Source organism: Biomphalaria glabrata, chromosome 1, assembly GCF_947242115.1.
Source record: "Biomphalaria glabrata chromosome 1, xgBioGlab47.1, whole genome shotgun sequence".
In the NCBI taxonomy this organism is placed as follows: Eukaryota; Metazoa; Mollusca; class Gastropoda; family Planorbidae; genus Biomphalaria; species Biomphalaria glabrata.
The window spans coordinates 41,036,855-41,060,153 of record NC_074711.1 but is presented as its reverse complement, the minus strand read 5'-3'; the positions used below and the strand labels follow the sequence as shown (position 1 = coordinate 41,060,153).

At 34.9% G+C, this 23,299-nt stretch overlaps 1 protein-coding gene across 1 annotated transcript in view; it reads right to left on the bottom strand.

Moving 5' to 3' along the window:
- The window catches only part of LOC129924544 (uncharacterized), a 33,303-nt gene extending 24,861 nt beyond the window's left edge, over positions 1-8,442 (bottom strand). Inside the window, exon 1 of the mRNA XM_056019868.1 lies at positions 8,234-8,442. Coding sequence (XP_055875843.1) covers positions 8,234-8,442 — 209 coding nt within the window. The remainder of the gene's footprint in view (positions 1-8,233) is intronic.
- Between the last annotated feature and the right edge of the window lie 14,857 nt (positions 8,443-23,299).

The following is a 23,299-nucleotide window of genomic DNA, read 5'->3' as shown; positions in this document are numbered from 1 at the left end:
CAGTCTAGTCATGCATGTTAAACAATTATTTAAATTAATAGAAGAATTAGCTACATATGTGCACTATATCTGCATTTAACTAAATTTACACACTTATGTCAACACCATTTGAATTAAAAGAGCTCAACAATATCTGCATGTCTGGAAGCCATACAAATAATTATCACCAGTTAAAAAAAAGGAAAGACTTGGAGAAATTGAAATGAAGAAAATTAATTTAATAGGAAAAAAAATCTCGATTTTTTTTTTTTTCAAATTCTGTCTTCCTGTCAGAAATTCACAAAATTGTAAGGACCGGCACCGGAAATCAATCCATCAGAAGTCTGGATCATTCTCTAATGCTTAAGCCTAGGCTGTTGAATACAGTTCGGAATGCACACATTATTAAAGCAGAAGTAATCTTTGCTTCTGGAACAAATTTATTAGTTGTTTTTTTTTATTCTTTCTTAACGCATTGAAAAGATTAACCTTCTCACAGAAATTAATTTTATCTTCTGTGTATGTGTGACACTGAACGCTAAATATTTGTCTATAATCATATTGTATCTGTCGAAAAAATATTTCCAGTTCATTAAAAGAATATTTTTATGTACTTTATATTTATATATTATATAATGATGCTACAAGTCCTAATTACAGCTAAAAGTTAAAGATATGTGAATAAAAATCAACTTAACACATAAATAAAACATATATACACATTAGACGTAATACATTTAATACACACCAATAGATTAGATGATATATTAAAACAACAGTTATTCCAACTCTTATATATATATATATATATATATATATATATATATATATATATATATATATATATATATATATATATATATATATATATACTAGACATATGTTACCCGCGACCCGCGGGTCTTTATTTGCGCATTACTGTCGATATAGTCACTGAGAGTGTTTTGTAAACAATTAAACGAAATAATAATGTAATAAGTAAAGCGAATAAGTCAATGTAAAAATAGTGTGAATGAAGCTATCAAATCAAAATAGCTAATAGGCTTAATTAAATCCATTTTTTTTTCAAATTAAAACATTTGCTTGTAGGCCTACATATATTTGATTAAAATTTGAGATGAATAGACTAAATTTTCTACGTTCATGTGTATAAAGTATAAAGTAGATCTTGAGGTAGACGTAGATCTAAATCTACACTAATCTAGAGTTCTGTGCTGCGCATGCGTGAACTTTTTTTCATGAATGAATATAGGCCTATCTCAACACGGCTACGCAGCTTTAGCGAACAGCGAATGAATGTATTAGAAATGCTTTAGAAAAACAAATTTGAATGTTAATTTGATTAAAATATCAAATGAATGGACAATAATTAGTATGTTTATGTGTTAAAGCATAAAACTATCTTTGCGAAAAGAAGTTTTATCATCTTAGAGTTCAGTAAGAGTTTTAGACCTAGGCCTAGGAATAGACTCAGACCTCAGAAGAGAGATGTGTTAATGTGTAACCATTTGGTAATGTCTAATGAAAGAATGTTCGCCAGGAAATCTGTAGATATCAGGAACTAATTTATGTAAAAAATGCTTTTGAATAATCTAGTGGATTGGATTTATATGTATGTTAAACTTAGCTAATGATCCTTTTACGTTATTTCTCTTTCGCTACGAAAATAAAATTAGGTTTGCGAAAATGGGTTTACCCGAAGTCGATACATTCTTATCTATTAAAAAAGAAAAGAGCGATAGCTTTGTTAAATGAATGGGATTATAAAGTGAACAATTAAACGAAATAATTTTTAGTACGCGATTCATGAATGAATATAGATCTAGGCCTATCTCAACTCGGCTTCGCAGCTTTCGTGGGTGAATGTAGCTTTAGAAAACCAAATTTGAATGTTTATTTGATCAAAATATGAAATGAATGGACTTTAATTAATATGTTTATGTGTTAAAGTATAAAACTATCTGTGCGAAGAGAAGTTTTATCATCTTAGAGTTGAATTAGAGTTTTAGATCTAGGGATGGGATTATAAAGTAAACAATTAAACGAATTAATATTTAGTACGCGATTCATTACGGAATTGTCTAATGAAAGAATGTTCGTCAGGAAATCTGTAATCACAGATATAATAAACTAATTAATGTAAAAAATGCTTTTGAAACACAAAATTGAAGGTTAATTTTATTATATAATGAAATCAATGGATCTTCTTTTGTCTTTTCATGTGTCAAAGTAAAAAACTATCTGCGCAAAGTGTATTTCTTAAAATTAGATCTAGATCTAAATCCTTTCTATCTTTTCTCATGTCAACATTGTAGACATGGCCTAGATCCATAAAATACTATAGCTGTAATAGAGTCGGACAACTATATTTTTTTTAGGGTCTTAAGTTTGTTTTAGGGCTACAATACATACACTACGGTCTAAGTTGGTACCCAAGGAACATTCCTGCCTAGTTTTATCAAGATTGGTCAAGCGGTTTTGATGTCTATAAGTAACATACATCCATACATACATACATACACCACACATTCTACTTTATAATATAGATATATATATATATATATATATATATATATATATATATATATATATATATATATATATTATAAAGTAGAATGTGAGGTGTATGTATGTATGTATGTATGTATGTATGTTGTTACGAATAGAAATCAAAACCGTTTGACCAATCAAAACATAAATGTTCCTTGGGTACTAACTGGAACCGTGACGTATGTATAAATCCCTAAAACAAACTTAAGACCCTCAAAAATAAAGTTGTCCAACTCTATAAAAATATTCCTATTTTATGGATCTAGACCATGTTTATCATGAAGAAGATTGAAAGGATCTAGATCTAGATCTAATTTTTAAAACTACACTTTGCACAGATAGTTTTTTACTTTGACACATGAAAATACAAAATATAGTCTATTGATTTCATTATTGAATAAAATTAAGCTTCAAATTTGTCTTTCAAATGCATTTTACATAAATTCGTTCCTTATATCAGTGAATTTCGAAGTACTGACGTACTTTATAATCCCATTCATCTATCCAAGCCGACATCTAAGTATTTTTCATACATTCGTTCGCTATAGCTTCCATGTTGGCATGCATTTTAATAGTCCCATTCATGTATCGTGCACACCGCTATGTAAACACACTATGATTGGATAGGCTACATGAGGCTCCATATGAAGGATATTAAATATACTAACATACAATAATAAATAAGCTTCTTGAGCCATTGAATTCACTCTTATAATAGTAGATCTACATCTGTTGTAATAGTATCTAGACTCTAGATCTAGATCTAAATATATGTAGACCTACAAGCAAATGTTTTTATTAACAAATTGGACTTAGGTCGATTAGCTATTTTGATAGCTCCATTCATACACTTTTTTATATTTACGCATTCGATTTCTTATAGCATTATTATTTCATTTAATTGTTTCCAAAACACTCTCAGTGACTATATCGACAGTGATACGCAAATTAAGACCCGCGGGCCGAGGGTAATATATGTCTAGTATATTTATATATATATATCTAGTCTCTGCTCTACTGACATAGGGAAGATAGACGAAGACTACGCTGGCTTGTTACCCACTTGCCAGATGGAAGAATCCCTAAAGATATTTTATATGCTGTTCTTGTGGAGGAAGTTGGACTCAAAAGCCGCCCAAGACTAACCTACAGAGATGACTTCAAGCGAGATATGAGAAACTCGGGCATCAACGAAAGTATGTGGGGGGAAATAGCCCAAGACCGGAGTGCATGTAGACAGAGTGCGTGTTAGTACGTACCTCACAGAGAGAAAAACAAACGAAGCTGTCTTAGTCAAGAGTAAGAAACAAAAAAAAAAAAGATCAGCTAGCCGTCAAACAGAGCTATATATACATTCAAGAACTGTTGCCAACTCTGGCGCTTCAAAAAGAATTTAGACTTGTCTTTTTTAACCACGTTTTGACTTAGAAATCAAAGTGTCCCCTAAAAATAGAAATTGATCAAGAACACATGTTAGAAAAAAACACTAATGACAAAATTTTGTTGGAAAACATTGTTTTACTACTATTCTAAATGTTTTACTTTATTAGACATTTAAGTAGCACAAATATATTTCAATTGATTTAAAAAACAAAACAACGGATTTCTTTCTCAAGCCCCTGGGAACTTTCATTGTGCCAAAGTCCTGGGGCAAGAGAAGATAACTGGGTAATTGTTATTAAAACCCAACGTTAGCATCGCGATTCCTAGATCTATGTTTCTATTATCTAAATAAGATCTTTGTGCATTTCCCTACAATCTGTAGACGCCACTCCGTTCTTCATCTCTTGATTTGAATAAATATCAAAAAATCTTTTTTTTTCCTTATGCAAAAGCCTTCAGTAGTAAGTGCGCCCCAAGGGAGACGATTCCGTATGAAAAATTCAGCCATTCCAGTTGCAGGCTGTTTAACTATAAATGACATCATTGCGTTGATAAAACTGTGTACATCATACATCATACATCTATTCATCAGAAACATTTGCCATTAAGGCGATACAACACATTTATAGCTTCTTTTTTTGTAGGAGGCCATGAGAAGAGGTGCAGACTTGAAGAAGTGGCCAAGAAAGAAAATTGAGTTTGGGTTTACAAATTACATCGCTATTGTGCAGGGTTCTGTTCATTACCTCGTTCTGTCTCTACCTAATCCAATTACGATTGAATTATTAACAGCGTATAGAAAGCATTCTTTGTATTTCATTCGATTTCTCTGTTTGAATTGTTAATAATCTTGTGTTGTGTTACGCCTTTCAACTTCGGGCTGGTCAAATGGAAGCTCTGGGAAGTCAAGAACACATTCAGACACGTAGTCCTCTACCTCAACAAGCACCTGAAAAAGTCTACATCTAGCGAGATAAAAGCTAATTACTTCACATTCAATTCAACAAAAACAGGGCCAAAGCCCTGCTTATTCGTATTTCAGTTGAATCCATTAATTCAGAGTCTCTATTTCATTACATTTATCCGGGGGGGGGGGTATATGCTATCAAATCTTATCGAATAACGTAGACTACAAATCTCTGTCATTGTATATAGCAAATGATGAGCTAATTTAATTTTTCGATTCTATTTGGATAAGAAGAAAGAGAAGGAAATGCTGCTAAGTGTAACGGTCACGTGATAACAACGTGTCGATTGTCACGAAGAACAGAAGTTATTTTGTAACTCTCTAATTCTTTGCAGACGATATAGTATTACTTGGGTATACTATTCAATGCATACTAGAGACGCGCTCATAATCGGCTTTCAGGTGATCCTTAATGAAACAGACGTTATACCTATTGAATACAAGCAAGTAATCCCCCCAACATTGGGCATACGAAGCTTGAACCAATAGAAAATAAATACGTACTAATTAAAGTACCCCCCTCTTCAGACCTGGCGATATATGGGGCAGATGATTTAAAGGTCATCTGTTTTTGTGGCAAACGGTTTAGTAGCAGGGTGTCATGTAGCCAGCACAACGTTCCCAACTAAACACAGGTACCCACTAGAGCAGGGGTCGGCAACCTTGTGAGTCGAAAGAGCCAAAAATTACAATTAACAAAATTTCAACCTCTTTAAAGAGCCACAAGATTTTTTCTTCCAATATATACAGTGCTTTTTTTTGTAATGTGAAAAAAAAATAGGTGCCGTTATTCAGTGATGGATTGCCTTACTTTCAAATACTTATAAATTAATAATAAACAGTAAACATTAAAATGCAAGAAAAGTAATTTTCCGCCCACATTGAAAAAGTTGCCGGTACGCAGTACCGGTGCGTGCCGTCACAAAAAAGCCCTGTATATATATATATACATATATACAGGGCTTTTTTTGTGCGACGGTACGCATAACTCTAAATTTTCATTTGATAGTTGGCTTCTTACTTTACTGTTAATTATATTCATGCAAGAGAACGAGGCTCGCACGAATATGTAGATCCGACAATAGTCGTCATTCCAAATGTCAACTTTTCACCTGACTGTAGCACTCTGGAAGACTATTCCAGGCGTCGAATCTAAGAGTCTAATCTCGCGCATTTCTTTTAAAGCTGTCTACTTTTGTTGCGTTATATTCATTTCTGGACCTTCAACTCTTCCAACTCTGTCAATTTTCCATTCCACAAAGCTTTACATTTTAAATCAATCAATTGCATGTCCAAAGATCCAGCATCAATTTCAAATGGCTCGATGTGGATTTCGGTACTAATAGCGTTAAGAAGATTTTTTTTTAAATGCTACAATCCTTTTGTGTGTTTTGAATTGCTCAAATCTGTCGACAAATTCATCTTTAATTTTATTTTATAACTGTGTTGAAATAACTCATGTCAACAGTCGCAATATTGCTTTTCAATTTGAAAATGAAGTAATTGACCGCTCTGAATAATTTCTGCAAAAAGAATATTTTTTTATCTTCAAAACAAACGAATTCTTCTACCAAAAGGGTATCCCTTTCCTTGTAGTAAAATGCTTGCAACCATTTGTCGTTCTTTAATTCAGGGTGATTAATGTCTTTATCATTTAGGAATGTATTTAATTCATTCAAGCACAAAGCTAAACGTTTCAACACCTTACATTGGGAAAGCCATCGCACTTTATTGCAAAGAAGGAGGTCGGAATACTGAGTCTCCATTTCTTTAAGAATTCTTTAAACTGACGATGGTAGAGTGCTTTCGACAAGTTTCTGTTAACAATCTTGATTACCAAATTCACGACCTCATCTATTTCGTATGGAGATGTTTGGGCACAAAGCGATTCTTGGTGTATAATGCAGTGAAATGTAATAATTTCATGGTTTATTTTGCTCCGAAGAATCGTAGTAGCTCCTTTATTTTTTCCTGTCATACTGCTGGCTCCATCAGTTGCTATTGAAACTATTTTATTTAAATCGATCTTAATGTCTTCATGGTATTTTTGCATGACATTCGCTACATCTTCTCTCCTAGTTTGTCACGGGACCGGTAGCAATCCTAAAAGTTCTTCTTTTGGACCTTGGGAAATAATATTTTCGCATAGAACTAAAGAGCCGCAGCTTAACATCCAAAGAGCCGCATGTGGCTCGCGATCCGCAGGTTGCCGACCCCTGCACTAGAGTTGGGTGGACTCAGGGGCCTCCTTAAAATCCCGAAATTAAAAATCCCAGTCTTCACAGAAATCCGAACCGGGACCTTTCGGTTCTGGGAGAAGATTTCCGTGCTGCCTTATGCGCTCAGAAAACACAACTCTGCTCAAGTCGGGTGTCGAACCTCGAGCCCCCTTTATAAGTAGCCAAGACAAGCCTTTCGACCACGCTTCCCACCTTATATATATATATACCGAATATGAGTCGAAGAGACGAGACCGAGCTAAGACTGTACCATTAATCAATGTCTCCAACAGTGTATCCCCCTGTTCTAGATTATGTTTTATTTCACACGTATACCACCTACTATAGCGAACAATGCAAACAATAAAGCAACAGATTATAAACAATAGAGCGAACACTAAACACTCTTCTAAAACATAAAACGAAATTACATCTATTATAACCGAAATAGCAAACAGTATTTATGTATTGTATACTCCATAAATAATTACACGTTGACGAGATCTACATTATTTCTATTCAGTTACTTTATGTTTCTGTCTTGATATGTTTCCAACTTTTGTTGCCTATTGAAGCTGAAGTGAGCAAACCTTTTCTTAGTCGATTTCTTCATAAGCTCTGACTTCACGATTCATTAGAGAATTAATTATCAAGCGCGGGTGTTAGAAGGGCGGAGCCATAAGTCGATGCAGCTCTGGTGTCCTGCTGTTCTTCATGGAATTCAATTACCTCGGTAGCTGATTAGTTATCTTCGACTTTCAGATGGACTTATTGAGTGAAAGTGGAGATCCTTAGGATGAGTTTGGGGGAATGTCGGTTGGTTACAGATTGTCCTCAACTGTTAGTAATGCTGCAGAGAGATCTGATACATGGATACAGCATCCTTGCTATTTCTATGTCTTGGGAGACAGTAGTATTAATTTGTATAGAGAGACGCACCATAGTTGACTGACTTTGAATGAAACATTTGGTGACGTCACGACTTGGTTGGGTTAGAGGTTATTTATGTAAATAGAGTCAGATGGTCTTAGGACTTCAGAGGGACAACGTGACAGACAGAGACTCGACGGTGACCCTTTTCAATAGTAAACAGCATCTGTATTTGTATAACGGTTTGGACTTTGGTCTTTTCTACTTGTTCCATGTGTAGGTCTTGTGACTTGTTCCATGTGTAGGTCTTGTGACTTGTTCCATGTGTAGGTCTTGTGACTTGTTCCATGTGTAGGTCTTGTGACTTGTTCCATGTGTAGGTCTTGTGACTTGTTTCATGTGTAGGTCTTGTGACTTGTTCCATGTGTAGGTCTTGTGACTTGTTCCATGTGTAGGTCTTGTGACTTGTTCCATGTGTAGGTCTTGTGACTTGTTTGTTAAGTGCATCGAATACACCCGTACAAGAAACCCAGACACCTCCAGAGTAATCTGTAGAAGTCAGACAGCTCCAGAGTAATCTGTAGAAGTCAGACAGCTCCAGAGTAATCTGTAGAAGTCAGAATCTCCAGAGTAATCTGTAGAAGTCAGACAGCTCCAGAGTAATCTGTAGAAGTCAGACATCTCCAGAGTAATCTGTAGAAGTCAGACAGCTCCAGAGTAATCTGTAGAAGTCAGACACCTCCAGAGTAATCTGTAGAAGTCAGACAGCTACAGAGTAATCTGTAGAAGTCAGACAGCTCCAGAGTAATCTGTAGAAGTCAGACAGCTCCAGAGTAATCTGTAGAAGTCAGACACCTCCAGAGTAATCTGTAGAAGTCAAACAGCTCCAGAGTAATCTGTAGAAGTCAGACAGCTCCAGAGTAATCTGTAGAAGTCAGACAGCCATCAGAAACTATAATGGTAATACCAAAGCTATAGCATTGTTTCTTATTAACTGTGGATACTAAAATTATGACAGAGAGCTGAAAAGTTTCATCATTGAAAATTGGAGACACAGTTAGATACGAAGAAAGAGCCTACCATTGGTTACCAGATCAAAACCTGAAATAATATTCTTAGTTTTGCATAAGAATTCCAGACAAAACTTTTAAATTCTAGCAGCATTCACTTTGTTTTATTTCTAAATAAATATAAAATGTTCACATTTTTATAGAATAAGACTTTAGGGGAAATAATTTTGAAGCTACAGAAACTTAATATTGATTGCCTTCCATTAACTTCTCTGGTTTAGTTTTTTATTTTTAGTCTGTAAAGATACATTATAATGATCCTATGGCATTTATTTTCTGAAGCGTCCACTTAGTGAACTTTGACCTTTATTCTACAAATCTAAAGATCAGCGTCGCAGAAAACTGTAAAAATAATTAGCTTTATTTAAATTTCCGAGGAAAAAAAACACTAGATCTAACCTTACGCAATTAATGGGAAAAAATGTGGAATCCAGATTAGAAATATCACACAGATGTCGTTCTGTCAAGATGTAGAACATGTTCTAGATTAAAACATATATTTTAAAGTTATATAAGATAAGTTTTAATCATATTTCAATTTAAAAATAACAAACAAAAAACCACTAGTCACCTTCTCGGCTCTATACAGAGTGATCAGTTTGTACAATATTGTAAAGCGAACACCACAGTCACCGCTTTGGAGTGAACTAACCATGACCGAAATATGACTTTATGAACTTATCTATGCCTTTAAAAGGGGGAATAATATAAACTAGATTAAAAAGCTCGTAAGACTCTGAGTTTATATTAGTGTGGTCAACAATCATTTTAGGAGAAAGTATAAAGTATAAAAGTCAAATCAAACTTGGACAAGGACATCGAAAATGGCTCTAACGATTTCTCTAGAAATTTGACAGTTGTTGTATGTCTTTGGGAAAAGAATTACTAGCTATTTTGCCACGCTGGAAGAGCTCTAGTTTGACCGTTATAATGTTTCAAAGTATTAAAAAAAAATTGCTAGGAACTAGAATAGACTACGCCTTCGAGAATTTCCGCATGACCTATACATTAAAGAGTTTAATAAATTAATCTTCAGGAACATTTGCGCACCATCTTCTAAGAAAAGATTGACTGAAATAATCATAGAATAATATAAATCTAGCACCGGGGTGGGCAAATTACGATCCGCAGGCCGCGTGAGGCTCGCCAGACCGTTTTATGTGGCCGCGGAGATTTCAGAAATCTAAATATTTATATAACTTTTTAATCTTTTAATTTTCTGTCTACTGTTAATATATGAGTACTATTTTATTTGGTCGATTCTGGTGATGAAGAGGCTAAAGAAAACATTTTTTTATTATTCTAAAAAGTTTTAAGGAAACAAAAATTATTCTAACTGGCAATTCAGCATTAGATTTCAATTGCGTTTTTTGATTTTAATGAATGCTTTAAAAATAGAAAATAAATGTTTTTTTGTTTAACTTATCTGTGCTAGCTCTAAACTGATAGCGGTTTTTAAAGAGTACAAATCAAAGTGACACCACCAAACGAAGCATCTTGATTTCGGAGGCAGTCTCACACATGAAGAAAGACAATTACAATAGTCAGGAGTCTTGAAGAAGCATCAAACGGTTCCACCAAAGAATCTTCTTTATAAGAAGCTGCAACAAAAATTAGTTTGATGTTGTGCCACAAGATTGTCAAAAGGAAGATGGTTTATTTATTTTAATGTACTTGTCAGACGCAGTCAAAACTACTTCTCCTAAACCAAAGAAGCAAAATACTAAAAAAAAATATTTCTAGAAAACATAGTTTATATTAAGTGTATTAATTAGATCTAGTTTGGATGAGTCATGTAATTAAATTTGTAATAGATCTAGTCTAGATTAGAAATATTTTTAACAATTGTTTTTGTTTAACGGAATTTCAGGCTTTTAGCTTTCTCAATACGCTATGATCCTATCACTTATCTGGTGGGAAAGGGGTGGGGGAGAAAGAACGGGGTATCTAGGTGGTCGTTTCTTAAATATAATTTATATTAAAGAAGAAAAAAAGTGAGTGACCTGAATTCGATTTTCGAACCTATAGGCTAAAGACTTCTCAAACCAACACGGTAACCACTCTACTAGCGAAGAGTCTATGAACATGGAAGCTTGTAAATTTATCTATTGTTTCTATTTCACTAAGCCTTGCTCGAATACCTATAAAGGGGACTAATTCAGCTTATACCACATTTCAATCAAGTACTATTTCTTTCCTTGTTCGAGATTCCAAATAAAACAATTAATTACAAATAGCTTAATAACTGATTGGTAAATTTCTTTTATTGATTCTTGTGTTGTCAGGTAAAAGAAATAAATGTACACAGTTTCAGCTTGATCCTAGAAAGGGTTTACAAACTGTTTACCAGACAGACAAACAGTGTGAGTTGATAGAAGCTTTGTGAAAACAAGAACTGTTGTCTGCTGAACGGACTTGAGTCAGTCGTATAGTGTTTGTCTCGTCACGTGTCTAGAGCACTTCAGGAAGTAAGAACCCAGTATTACACCATTCAATCAGTCTCTAATATTCAACGTTCATTGACAGACCTTTCAAACTGTTTTCGCTAATATGCAACAAGAGTTAATTAAATCGGCTGCTGTACGGCTACGCCAATGCAATTCTAGAGTCTGACCGTCTTTCTTACAAACAAACAACAACAAAACGATGGAATTTCTCCTGAGTAACGTAGCCTAAATTGTTTTGTTTTTTTAGTCTAGCACACTATAGTCACGTTTTTGCTGGTATGAATTCATTTTATCCCCAAACTAATGGCTGCCTGTTACTGTAGCTTGTCTTTCGGATTGTGATCACAATGGTCCATTCTTTTCTGTAAGAATATAGGCTATGGTGAAATAATTTACGTTTCTGAGATAACATCTGAAGTTTACAAGCCAGGGCGATTCGAGTAGTTACAACTTTTGTATTCAGTAAACTCTGTCACTAACTTAAGAAAAAAAAATTCATCGTAGTCTTTGTTAATTTATTAAAGTTAGCCCTGCTTTATTTAATATTTCAATTGATCTCCATGAATTAACTTAAAATTGATACAGTGAAGAGATCTGGGTCAAAGAAACATCGTCAATAAATTTTCAAATAATTATTTTATTAACAATATCCACTCACTCACTAACCCACTCACTCGCTTGCCCACTCACTTACACACCCACTCACTAACCCAACCACTCAATCAACTTATTCATTCTCTTTAACTCACTTGTTTCAAACCCCAGACATACTTACGATGTACTTTTAAGCAATCTTGTAAAGCAAGTTTTTTTAATATTTACACTGCATGAGTAAAGTTTCCCTTTTAGACCTTACGATCTGCAGGGCACATGATGTTGAGGTCATCTGTTTCTTTGGCTTATGGTTAACGGGCAGGGTGACATGTGGCGTGCACAACGACCAACCGCCATTACTTTTCTCAACTTAAGTCAGGTAGTCATTAGATTTGGTAGACTCAGAGGTACTCGAAAATTTCCGAAATTCAGAATCCCAGTCTTCACCAAGATTCCAACCCAAGATCCCAGGTTCTGAATCCAAGCGTATACCACTCAGCCACCGTTTCCCCCTGATGCGTCTTGATCCTATAAAAGTTTAGATGCCTCAATTTTGTCATTTTACTTCGGCAATAGATCTTCGGTGAAAACCAATTAATGTTATAAAAAGTTTTGAGGAGAAATATAAGCAATACATCATTCTGCTTAATGAAATAACCGGTTTAACGGCAAATAGGTTTAACACTGGATAATAACTGCAGGATGTTATATCAATAAATAAAGGTGGAACCTGTTCGATTATGTAAACAAAGAGGGAAAAGAAAAGGATTAACCGGTTGGACCAGTGTCAATAAACACTTATCAACCCTATTGGTGTTTCTCTTGCCCTATTGATCGGCCTCTTGTTTCTCCTCTGCCGATGCAAGCGCTCTTCTAACGACATGATGGCGTCTTCGTTCTGAGCTCTTCCAGCCTCACTATCATAACAAGGAGTGAATTCTGGGAACGACGACGTGGGATACTTTGAACACGTGACCGGACGTCGGGAGTCCAGACGACACGCTTAGTTTGATAATTTATTCAAAGTTTGCTTGTGAAATTAAATAAACTTTGTTTGGAAAATGTCAAGAAAAATGTTAGAATAGAAAAAATAGATCAAATAAAAAAACAGCAAAGCTGCTAAGGATTTTATGTCATTTCAGCTCTTTGTATGCGTAGGTCTGTTTCTGCTGCTGTTTCTGTCTGTCTATCTGTCAATCTGTCAGTCTGTCTGGAAAAATGGTTTGCATACGTTATTTTTCTAACACCCATTCTCGGATCAAATTGAAAGTTGAATTAGTCAATTACTGGTAATTAATTATTTTGTTTGATACCAATAAGGAAAAATAATCATTGAGTATTTACAGATATGCTAAATATGTAGGGTTTCGTCTCATTTGATAGTTTAACGTAATCTCTCTCGGATCAATTTGAAACTGTAAATCATTTTTTATTTATCAATTAGTCAATTAATTATTGGTAATTAATTTTTTGTTTGATATCGAATAAGGGAAATGTCTTCTACATTATTTAAAGCTATAATTGTTAGTGTTGAGCTCTTTCTTTTAGATAAGCTTTGTTTTTTTTAAGAGGATTTTTTTATATATATTTCGCTTGTTTCTTGGATTTGTTTATAGAAGATGTTTCCCTGACGGCTAATCGTTCTCGACTTTCTAGACTGACTCGTAACATATTTACTAGCAGTAGACACCAACTACTCCCGTTGATTTCTATTATGGACTAACACTCTTTTTTTTTTTCTGGTAAACGCATCACATTTTACAAACCATCCTAACGTACTTTGTTAGCCCGTGAATTAGTGGATTTATTACAATGACGTTTCTTTGCCTACTCTCCTCTTCTCTCCCCCTCTCTCTCTTTTCACTCTCTGGAAACCCATTTTTTTACAATTATTTTTTACCCTCGCATCGTAATTTCTCTGACATAGACTTTTGACTTGATTTAGAAAGACCCGCTTCATAATGCACCTCCGACACATACACGCACTCATATTTTGGGCCCGTTAATTTGAGTAGCACTTATTCGCTCCTCTCCCATCCCGCAAACAAAAAAAAAGTTTTTCAAACCGAGACTAATCGTCATAGAAGGCCTGAACACTGACCTACAACGTCACAACAGCTGGGCAGTTTAGACCAATAGCGCGTCTAAAAGGAAGCGGAAATGACGTAAGGCGTATTAAAAATAAGTAGACTTAAGGTAAAGAATGAAATTACTTTAAAAATGTGGAATTTAAAGCTGTCTTTTAAATGCTTTCTACATAGAGACTGGCCTTTTGGGGACATACCAACAATTAAAATACAAAGTTTTGATAGGAAGTTAGTGGTTTTTCGCTATTTGCGGTGGTCAGGTAATAGGTTTATTCCGGTTCTTAACCAGCAACAAGGAGGTAAAAGGAACCTGTATGCGAAATGTCCGTACAACAGTTTAAGAGATCTCTTGATAAATGTAGTGTAGTGGTAACTTGCAAATATATAGTACATTGAGTAAATATACCCCTGTAATGATTAGAAAATTTCTTGTAGGAAATAAAATAGTCCTTACAACGTGAAAGTGAAATAGTGTCTAATAAAACATTCCCATTGTGAAGTATCAACTCTTAAAGATCAAGTCTCTTCTTTGTAGCAGTCTAGCTGGGAGAAATGTCGTTCTGTGCCTGAGGCTACGCGTGTCTCTCTCATGTAGCCTCGACCACGTGACTTACAATGACGTAGTTTCATGTGACCTTTAACCGATGAATGTTAATTAAGGGAAAATGCCCATAAACTGGACATCGATAGTCTGCGTCCAAAGGCAGTGTCATCATAGTGTGGTTTCACTTTCATGCAATGCAGTTGATTAATCAGAGTGCATTGTAACTTTTTTGCAGAAGTCATATATTTTAACATTTTTACCGTAACACAAGGACTATATTGCACTGCAGTTAAATCTTTAGATATAACTTTGGGGAAGAAACGATCAGAAAAATGATTATAAAAAAGAGTTAGTGTCATCACATAAACTCAGATGCTGCCCCTACCTGGTCCGCCCAAGAACAAAGAATAAGTAATTAATGGTCTTGTTTTGATTGATAAAAGTAATATCTCAACCAAACAAGTCCAAAAAATAAATACGTGTTTAAAAGCATCGATTATATTGAGTGAAACGAAGTCCTTTATTTTACTTTTAGTATGTCTAGTGTGCTAATCGCTTTTGTAGACCAATTTCTGAAAGGGGAGGGGGGGGGGGGTCGGGTTATCTGGGAGAAGGTTTCCGTGCTGACTTTTTAAAAGCAATTTTTTTTTAAGTTGCTCGTCTCTGAATTCCATGATGGATGGCCAGCTTGGTTTGAAACTGAGCTATTCAAGTACTTATAAGAATAGTATGTTTTATTCATTTATTGTTATATTAAACAATTTAGCAAAAGAATTAGTTCTAAGCTTTTTTGTTAAGGTGCGACTGTGCGTGATTACTGTCATCAGTCGCCCGTTACGATCTAGAATATTAAATGAAAACAGAATTAATTAATTAATTACGACTAACTGATGAACTAAATTGTTAATTTTTGTGTTGTCATCGTCAATGAATACTTGTGCAAAGTTTGAACTTGATCCGAGAATGGAAAATGGGAGATAATAACGTGTACAAGATTTTCACCAGACGACCAGACGGAGTGACGATATACGTTTTATAAAAGAAAAAAAAAAGATCTAGCGCTAGTTGTTCAATAACACGAGCTACTTTGTTCTATCTACAAAAAATTAACTTCTTAACCGAACACATATTGGTAATAAGACATTTGGACTATGAATAATTTGGCGTTGTTTTTTTGCCTGAAAACATACTAAAATCTGTTATCGATAATAAGACTTCTTGACTTTTGGGCAATAAAAGCACAAATTATATAAATCAAGAGAAGAGCGATTTTAACAATTCATAAGGATTGTTGTAGGTTTTACTTTAAAAACACACTTAAAAACCAAGTATCAATAATGAGACTTCTCAAGTTTTTGGAAAGAAAATTAATGTACTACAATTAATCAGAGCAATTATACAGAAGAGAAGCTAAATAAGTATCCAGCTTCCCAATTTATCTAAAATACATTCACATTGTACAGTTAGATCTCTTCCCATAGCTAAGTCTGAAATCCCCATGCTATAAGCTTTCAAACCTTAACGCCTCCATTTAATATTGTTCAGTCTAAGGTTAATATTTCTCTTGTTTTTTATTGCCTATATTATAGAATGAAGCTTTATTGTGCTTTTTAGAATGCAAAAGTTAAATAGAAAGCTTCCTTTTTTGCAAGCCGCGACATTCAGGATGCACATCTTTTAAAATCGAGTCCTAACAAGCACCTAAGAAGTAAAATGTACCTGTGTACACATTTTAATGCAAATACGTCCGGCACTTGAGATATTATGATAGAAACATAAATGAATGAATGAATGAATATATAAATGAGAGTTTTTAGTTAAATTTGTGCTTAAATCAAAGCCTTAACATTACATAATGACTTATAAAATATTATTTTATTGGGGAATAAGTGGTTGGGGATCAATTGACCAGGGAATTAAATTACTAGTATTCGTTTTTATTGTATCTAAAACAGGTTAGTTATATTCAATAAACACGTAACCTTGCATAAATCTATAATCTTATGGTACTGCTGTAAGTTTTGATGGCTGTAGATGTATAAAAACATAATTATTAGATGCTCTCTGCTGACGCATTTGGTCATGGAGGACTCTTTGATGGTAAAATCCAATATCTGCATTCGATGACCCTTGTATTCAAAACGTGAAAAAAGAATCACCTCTCGATTAATAGTAAATCGAATCAAACTTCAGTAGGTCAAAGTCATTCAAATGAAGGTGCAGAAATAGTTCAAAGGGAATTTTTGTTTTAGACACATTTCGTTATTTGTTGTTACTATTTGAATTCATTATAAATGTATACTTACTTTATAGCGGGATGTGAAGGCGAAGTTGAGACTCTGACATCTTGAGACATCTTGAGACATCTACCTGTTAACGAATGTAAAACTCCCACGTAACAAGGATGTCCTTTTGTTCTGTCGGTCAATATGTCAATCTGTGCATCAATACAGATTTACGAACTATTCAAACCAGGGGCTTTACAAAGTCTTTTTGTTTCCATTGTGATGTTTTATGAATGGGTCCAGAAGTAATTGCCCATTAAGTGATGGGTCATGTCTGCAGTAAACATCTCATGTTAGCACTACTGATGAAGATTTTGCTTTTCTATTACTAAAGTATAGCATAATTCATTGTTTAATTTTAATAGTTAAAAGTTCCCATGTCATACCTTGCGGGCTATAGGGCAGATGATGTAAAGATCATGTATTAAGTATGACTTTGTTTCAATTTTATAAACAAGAACAAAATAGTTAGTATATAATTACATTTACTAATCTCAAACATCGAGAAAAGCAATTTTAAAAAGTGATTCTTAATAACAAATGTTTCACCCCCAGAGGGGTATGTGCCTAATATATCACGGTATATTTTTAATAATGCATATAGTGTCATGTTTTACTTACTTAAATGTATTTCATATGCACTTCAATTCATTGCTATTTTATTTCATAGTACCAAGTAAAAAGCAACTTCCGCTATGCCAGTTTATTTAATAGCGCCAAGTAAAGAACAGCTCCACAATGCTACTTTGTTTCAAAGTACTTAGTAAAAACTACTTCCGCTATGGCACTTTCTAACTTATACAAATCAATAGTTTCATTTTCTTGATTCTCTGGCTGGCGCTGAATGAATGTACTATACGATACTGCACAGAGGTGATTACTTCCGGATTAACGGAGAAGGCGTGAACAAAGTGTGTGATAAATTTATATAGAGAGAGATCTAGAGACTAAGACTAACAGTAAACATACACCTATTTTGACCTAAGGAAATGAAAGAACCATAAAGACAATATTATAAAAGATAAGATTTCAATGATAAGAGAACAACAAGACAAACATGTTTAAACAATTCTTCTTAAAAAACAGACCGACTGACAGATTGATAGAATCTTTGAAAAAACAAAGAAAAATAATATCATTTGAATTGAACTGATATTTGAATATTAAACCTAGCGAATCTTAAGCCAAGCTAGACATAGAAAATTAACCTGACCTAATTCTAAGCATTAATAGATCATAGACCCACCAACCCTACCCCCTGCCTCCAGACGTTTGAAGTAATGACGGTATTTGGGGGGATGAGCCGTATTAAAATGAGGCATAAAATTGTATTCTTATAAATATTACCACCCTAAGCGAACATCTTAAACTCCACGATTGTAAAGCATGTTTATTCTATTTATCACACAAAATATCGAATTGTGAAGTTTAAAAACACACTTATGGTGTAGCACTTTTTTTAAATGGGACTCTCTGAAAAGAAATACGCTTTCGGGGGGGGGGGGGGGATCATTGGAACAGATCAACTGACATATCCACTCATTTGTTTTCATTGGTTTTCATTGTCTTCGTTCTGTTCAACTAAGAACTTCAATGCCATTAGAAAATAAACATTCGTATAATAAAACAATACACAAGATTTCATTACATGTCTCCTCTAGTAAGCACTAACTAATGTACGTGTGTATCTTCTAATGAGTATGTGAATCTGACCTTTTGACCCCAAGGCTGTCACCACTCGTCACTGACACTATTACGTCACCCAGACTGCTATTGCATGAACGAATTTCATCTTTTTCGATTCTGTATATTTGATCTATGTATTAAAAAAGTTGACCTAAGGCTATTAGCCAGTTCATGTATTTTATTTCTAGTTCTATAATATAAACGTTTCTCAAACATAGTTATATTGACACTGAAATAAAACAGTCTGTCTTAAAGCCGCCTCAGGCTATGAGATGTATCTTATTTTTTCATTGAAATGCACTGATATTGTATAGTTTTATTTATCTTATTTATTTCCGATGATACAGGTGCTGATAAGGTCTACATCCAACTAGTGAAGTGCATTGGGTTGAATAAATAAGTATTCATGTGGGTATTGTAGTTTTTAACACACATATAGCATTTATTTCACGTTTTTATATTAACGTCCTAGATGTTTTGGATTGAGAGGCTGAATGTGTCGTTCAATCCAAACCCAAACCGTTTATCTCGACTATATGTTCTGAATGCCCCCCCACCCTGGTGGAACAATAAGTACTCCGACTCGCGCCCTCCCACTCAACTAGATAGGAGCTTATAAAGAAAGTGCTTTAAGCCTCGTCTTAAACTGATTTTCTGCATTCTTACTTATATTCTACCAGGGAAAAGATTCTCAGCCTCAGCGTCTCGCCCTGATGGAAACGGTCGTTAGAGGAGAGCAGTGGGCTGATAGGTCAGCGAAAAAGATCTCCCGTTTCGGTGCCTAATGACCGAGTACATTGCACACTCTTCCTCAAGGTGCCCTTATATGGCTGTCTCCTTACGGCTGATGTGGTATAGAGAAGAAATATAGTTGAGTTTCCCCGGTGTGCTCGGTCTTTGGCCTCGCTTCTAATCTGGGCGTCTTGGGATAGGAGCCATCGGTAATAGGGATGTAATAATTTACATCTGCTTGGATATTTCCTAGACAGGCAGATGAAGGTTAGTTTCTATATTGCTGGAGTTACCACAGTCTTACCAGAGAGTTACCACAGTCTTACCAGAGAGTTACCAGAGTCTTAGACTCTAATGACAATTATGAATAAGAAGAGACTATAGTCTAGATTCCTCATTGCACACCTGATCACACGTCTCAGGTGAAATAAGTCATAGAAAGAAGGTGGAGGAAAAGTAACATGTAAGTGTGAGACTCTCTAGCGTACGTCTGCTGTGTACCTGACCATCGTATCACTGACCAACTTTGCGATCATTAAAACGTTTTATAGTGAGCCCTTGAGATCATGAATACGACTTCACATAGTGATGGTATGAATTTTTGAGAATGTTCACTGCTTTGACCTGAGAAACATCGGTAAAATCGCAAATGTCGAGGGAGTATTAAAACGCTATCTGTATGAAACTATCTGAGCTCTATTTCAAGGCAGACTACTTTTACAAAAAGTGATACAAACAAGGACATTCTCTATTTAAAGACTTATGTTTATTTATTATTTATAATTTCTTTTTACTTCATTAATATTTTTTTTTCAACTAAAGATTTATAATGACTATGTACTTTGTGTCTCTTATAAGCTGCATTTGAACCCCCCCCCCCCCTTTCTAGTCAGCCCCACAGGTTGAAGGGCGCCCTGCATTAAATTTGTGATAAAGAAATAATGGAATGCATTCAATACCTCACACTTCCGGATACCCAATTATATCTACACGACGTTTGAGTGACAAGACAAGACAAGACGTGAAGACAGGTGAATGTTCGATTAAAGACACCTCCGTCTCGACAGGTCTGTTCGATTAAAGACACCTCCGTCTCGACAGGTCTGTTCGATTAAAGACACCTCCGTCTCGACAGGTCTGTTCGATTAAAGACACCTCCGTCTCGACAGGTCTGTTCGATTAAAGACACCTCCGTCTCGACAGGTCTGTTCGATTAAAGACACCTCCGTCTCGACAGGTCTGTTCGATTAAAGACACCTCCGTCTCGACAGGTCTGTTCGATTAAAGACACCTCCGTCTCGACAGGTCTGTTCGATTAAAGACACCTCCGTCTCGACAGGTCTGGGAAACCACAAATCCTCAACCTGTATGGTGACATGCACCACGCATAAATCGAGGAGAGTTTCTGTCCAGGGCTTGTGCAGGTCAGGATTCGAGCCCCTTAAGTCCTAACTCAAGAGGAGTTTGATGATGATGATGATAATTAAAGATAAATAATAATGTCCCATCTCTACATTAATTCTTATGAGCTGATACAACATAATAGACACTCTTTTTTTTTTCAACTAGATTTTTTTTACTAATATATATGTCGTTTTTTTGTTTGTTTGTTTTTGTTTTTAAAATCTTTTTGTTATCTTTTGATTGAAAGTTGATTATAGAATGTCACACTGACCTTTTTTCTAGTTTACTTCGAGAGAATCAGCCAATGAGAACATGGATTGAAGAGGAGGAGGAAGAAGAGGCATAGAGATTTAATAAGACATCCCCGAGTTATTTACTCCAAGACAATGCTTCATCAATGCCTCATCACCGAGTCTTATTTCTTTTCAAAGAAGAACAAAAAAATTGGCTTTGTTTGAACCACGTGATTACGCAAGTAATTAGCCGTCATTAGCCTTTCATTATTTAAAAACATTGAAATGAACTTTTTGATCTTCATTAGCAAAATACGGCTTCTAAAAAACATTTTCTGTTTCATACTTACATCTAGTAAAAAGAAAAAAAAAAACTAAAAATACAAAGAATTTCTACGAAGTTAAGAAAGTCTACAAAGTTAAAATTAATTTTAAAGAATTAGTCTCTGTAGTTATTCAAATCCTACTAAATAATAGATGATTTTGTTATAACCCTTCCATGCGCACCGCCATCTAAGCTAGTGTAGTAGGTGCGCACTGTTATAGACTAGACTGAAAAGGATATCAACATTAGTAAGAAGAGAAGGATTTCCGTCCAGGTCTAGAGCCGATATGGAGAGACTGTGCTGAAGACAGATGTTTTTGTTTGTATTTGTGATGTCCCTGTAAACAAACATCCTTGACTCCTTGAGTTGCCTCCCTTAAGTTATTACAATATTATTCAAATATGATTAACACAAAACATGGAAATATTGAAATTTTTATTACTTTCTTAAAAAAACAATGACATTTAGTCAGACAGAAAGACAGACAAACAAACAAAAAGATAGTCAGACAGAAAGGCATACAGGTAGATAGATAGATAGATAGATAGATAGATAGATAGATAGATAGATAGATAGATAAATAGATAGATGGATAGATAAAAATTTTGAAAAGAAGGATACTCTGGTAGACAATAGTTTTTATATATCTCCAAAGGACTATTGTGATTGGCTCAGTCACAGATCACGTGGTATGTTCTCTAGTAATTTTGTTACTTCACGTTTGTTCCTATTCAATGTCGAGTCTGTTTCATTGTAACTGAAAGCAGGACATGTTGTTCTGAAATAAACTCGAGTCTAGCCAGACGACAGACTCTGACAAACATCTTGTTGACTTGACTTACAAATATACTAAAATTACAAGCAAAATATTAAAATAATTTTGCGAAAAACAAAGTTTATATTGAGTGAAGAGAGAGTGCCATATCTCTCAATATTACAAGTTTATATTTCCTTTTTTTCTATATAAAACATAGTTAATTAATTACTTAATTATAACAATGGAATTGATTAGTCTTTTGATTGATCATGTGGTCATCGACAATGATTAATTGTGCAATATTTCAACTTAATCCGATAATGCGAAGTGGAAGACAAAAAGTGTTAAAGATTCCATCCAGACAGACAGAGAGACGGAGTGAGTACACAGGTACACTTGTATCGAACACATCGATACAAGAACACTTACAGATCAAAATCGTATAGACGTATGCACATACAACAAATATATGAATACAAGCACACACACACATGTGTGAGGCATGGACATTTCAAAACGCGATGCCTCTCGACTTTCTTAGGTCAGAACGGTCGAATTTCTCCGGAATGTCATACATCGTTTTAATGGTTGACGATTTGAGTGTCACAGAGAGAAAGAAAAAGGTGCGAGACAAGACGTCTTACTTGAACTGGAAGATGATTTACGACGCTATTGCCCATTACACTTGTACTTACTCTTTACTTGCCTCCCATGTTTTCACATGATAGTATTGGCCAATGCCGCTTCTCGATTTATCAGACTCCATGTGACTCATACATTTTTTTTACAAACTTTTTTTTCACTGTTTCTATGGCCGACGGTTAACGAGAGTTTCAAGTGTCAAGCACAATGACAGACTGACCATACTTTCCTCACTTTGTGTCAGATACCCATTGAAGTTGGGTGGACATAGGGGCATCCTAAAAATTCCGAAATTCAAAATCCTAGAGTTCACTAAGATTCGTATCCGAGAGCCCCTCGGTTCGAAAAACAACCTGCCAAAGGAAAACATAGATATAGAGTACGTTATTCAACCTAAAGGAATGCAGTCTAACCCCCAAACAAATAAATTATATGTGAAAACATCTCTTACACTGGAAATGGGTTTTATCAAATGACCTTAAGTATTCGTCTGTACGCAGCATGTATAGTCACTTCTTGCTGGC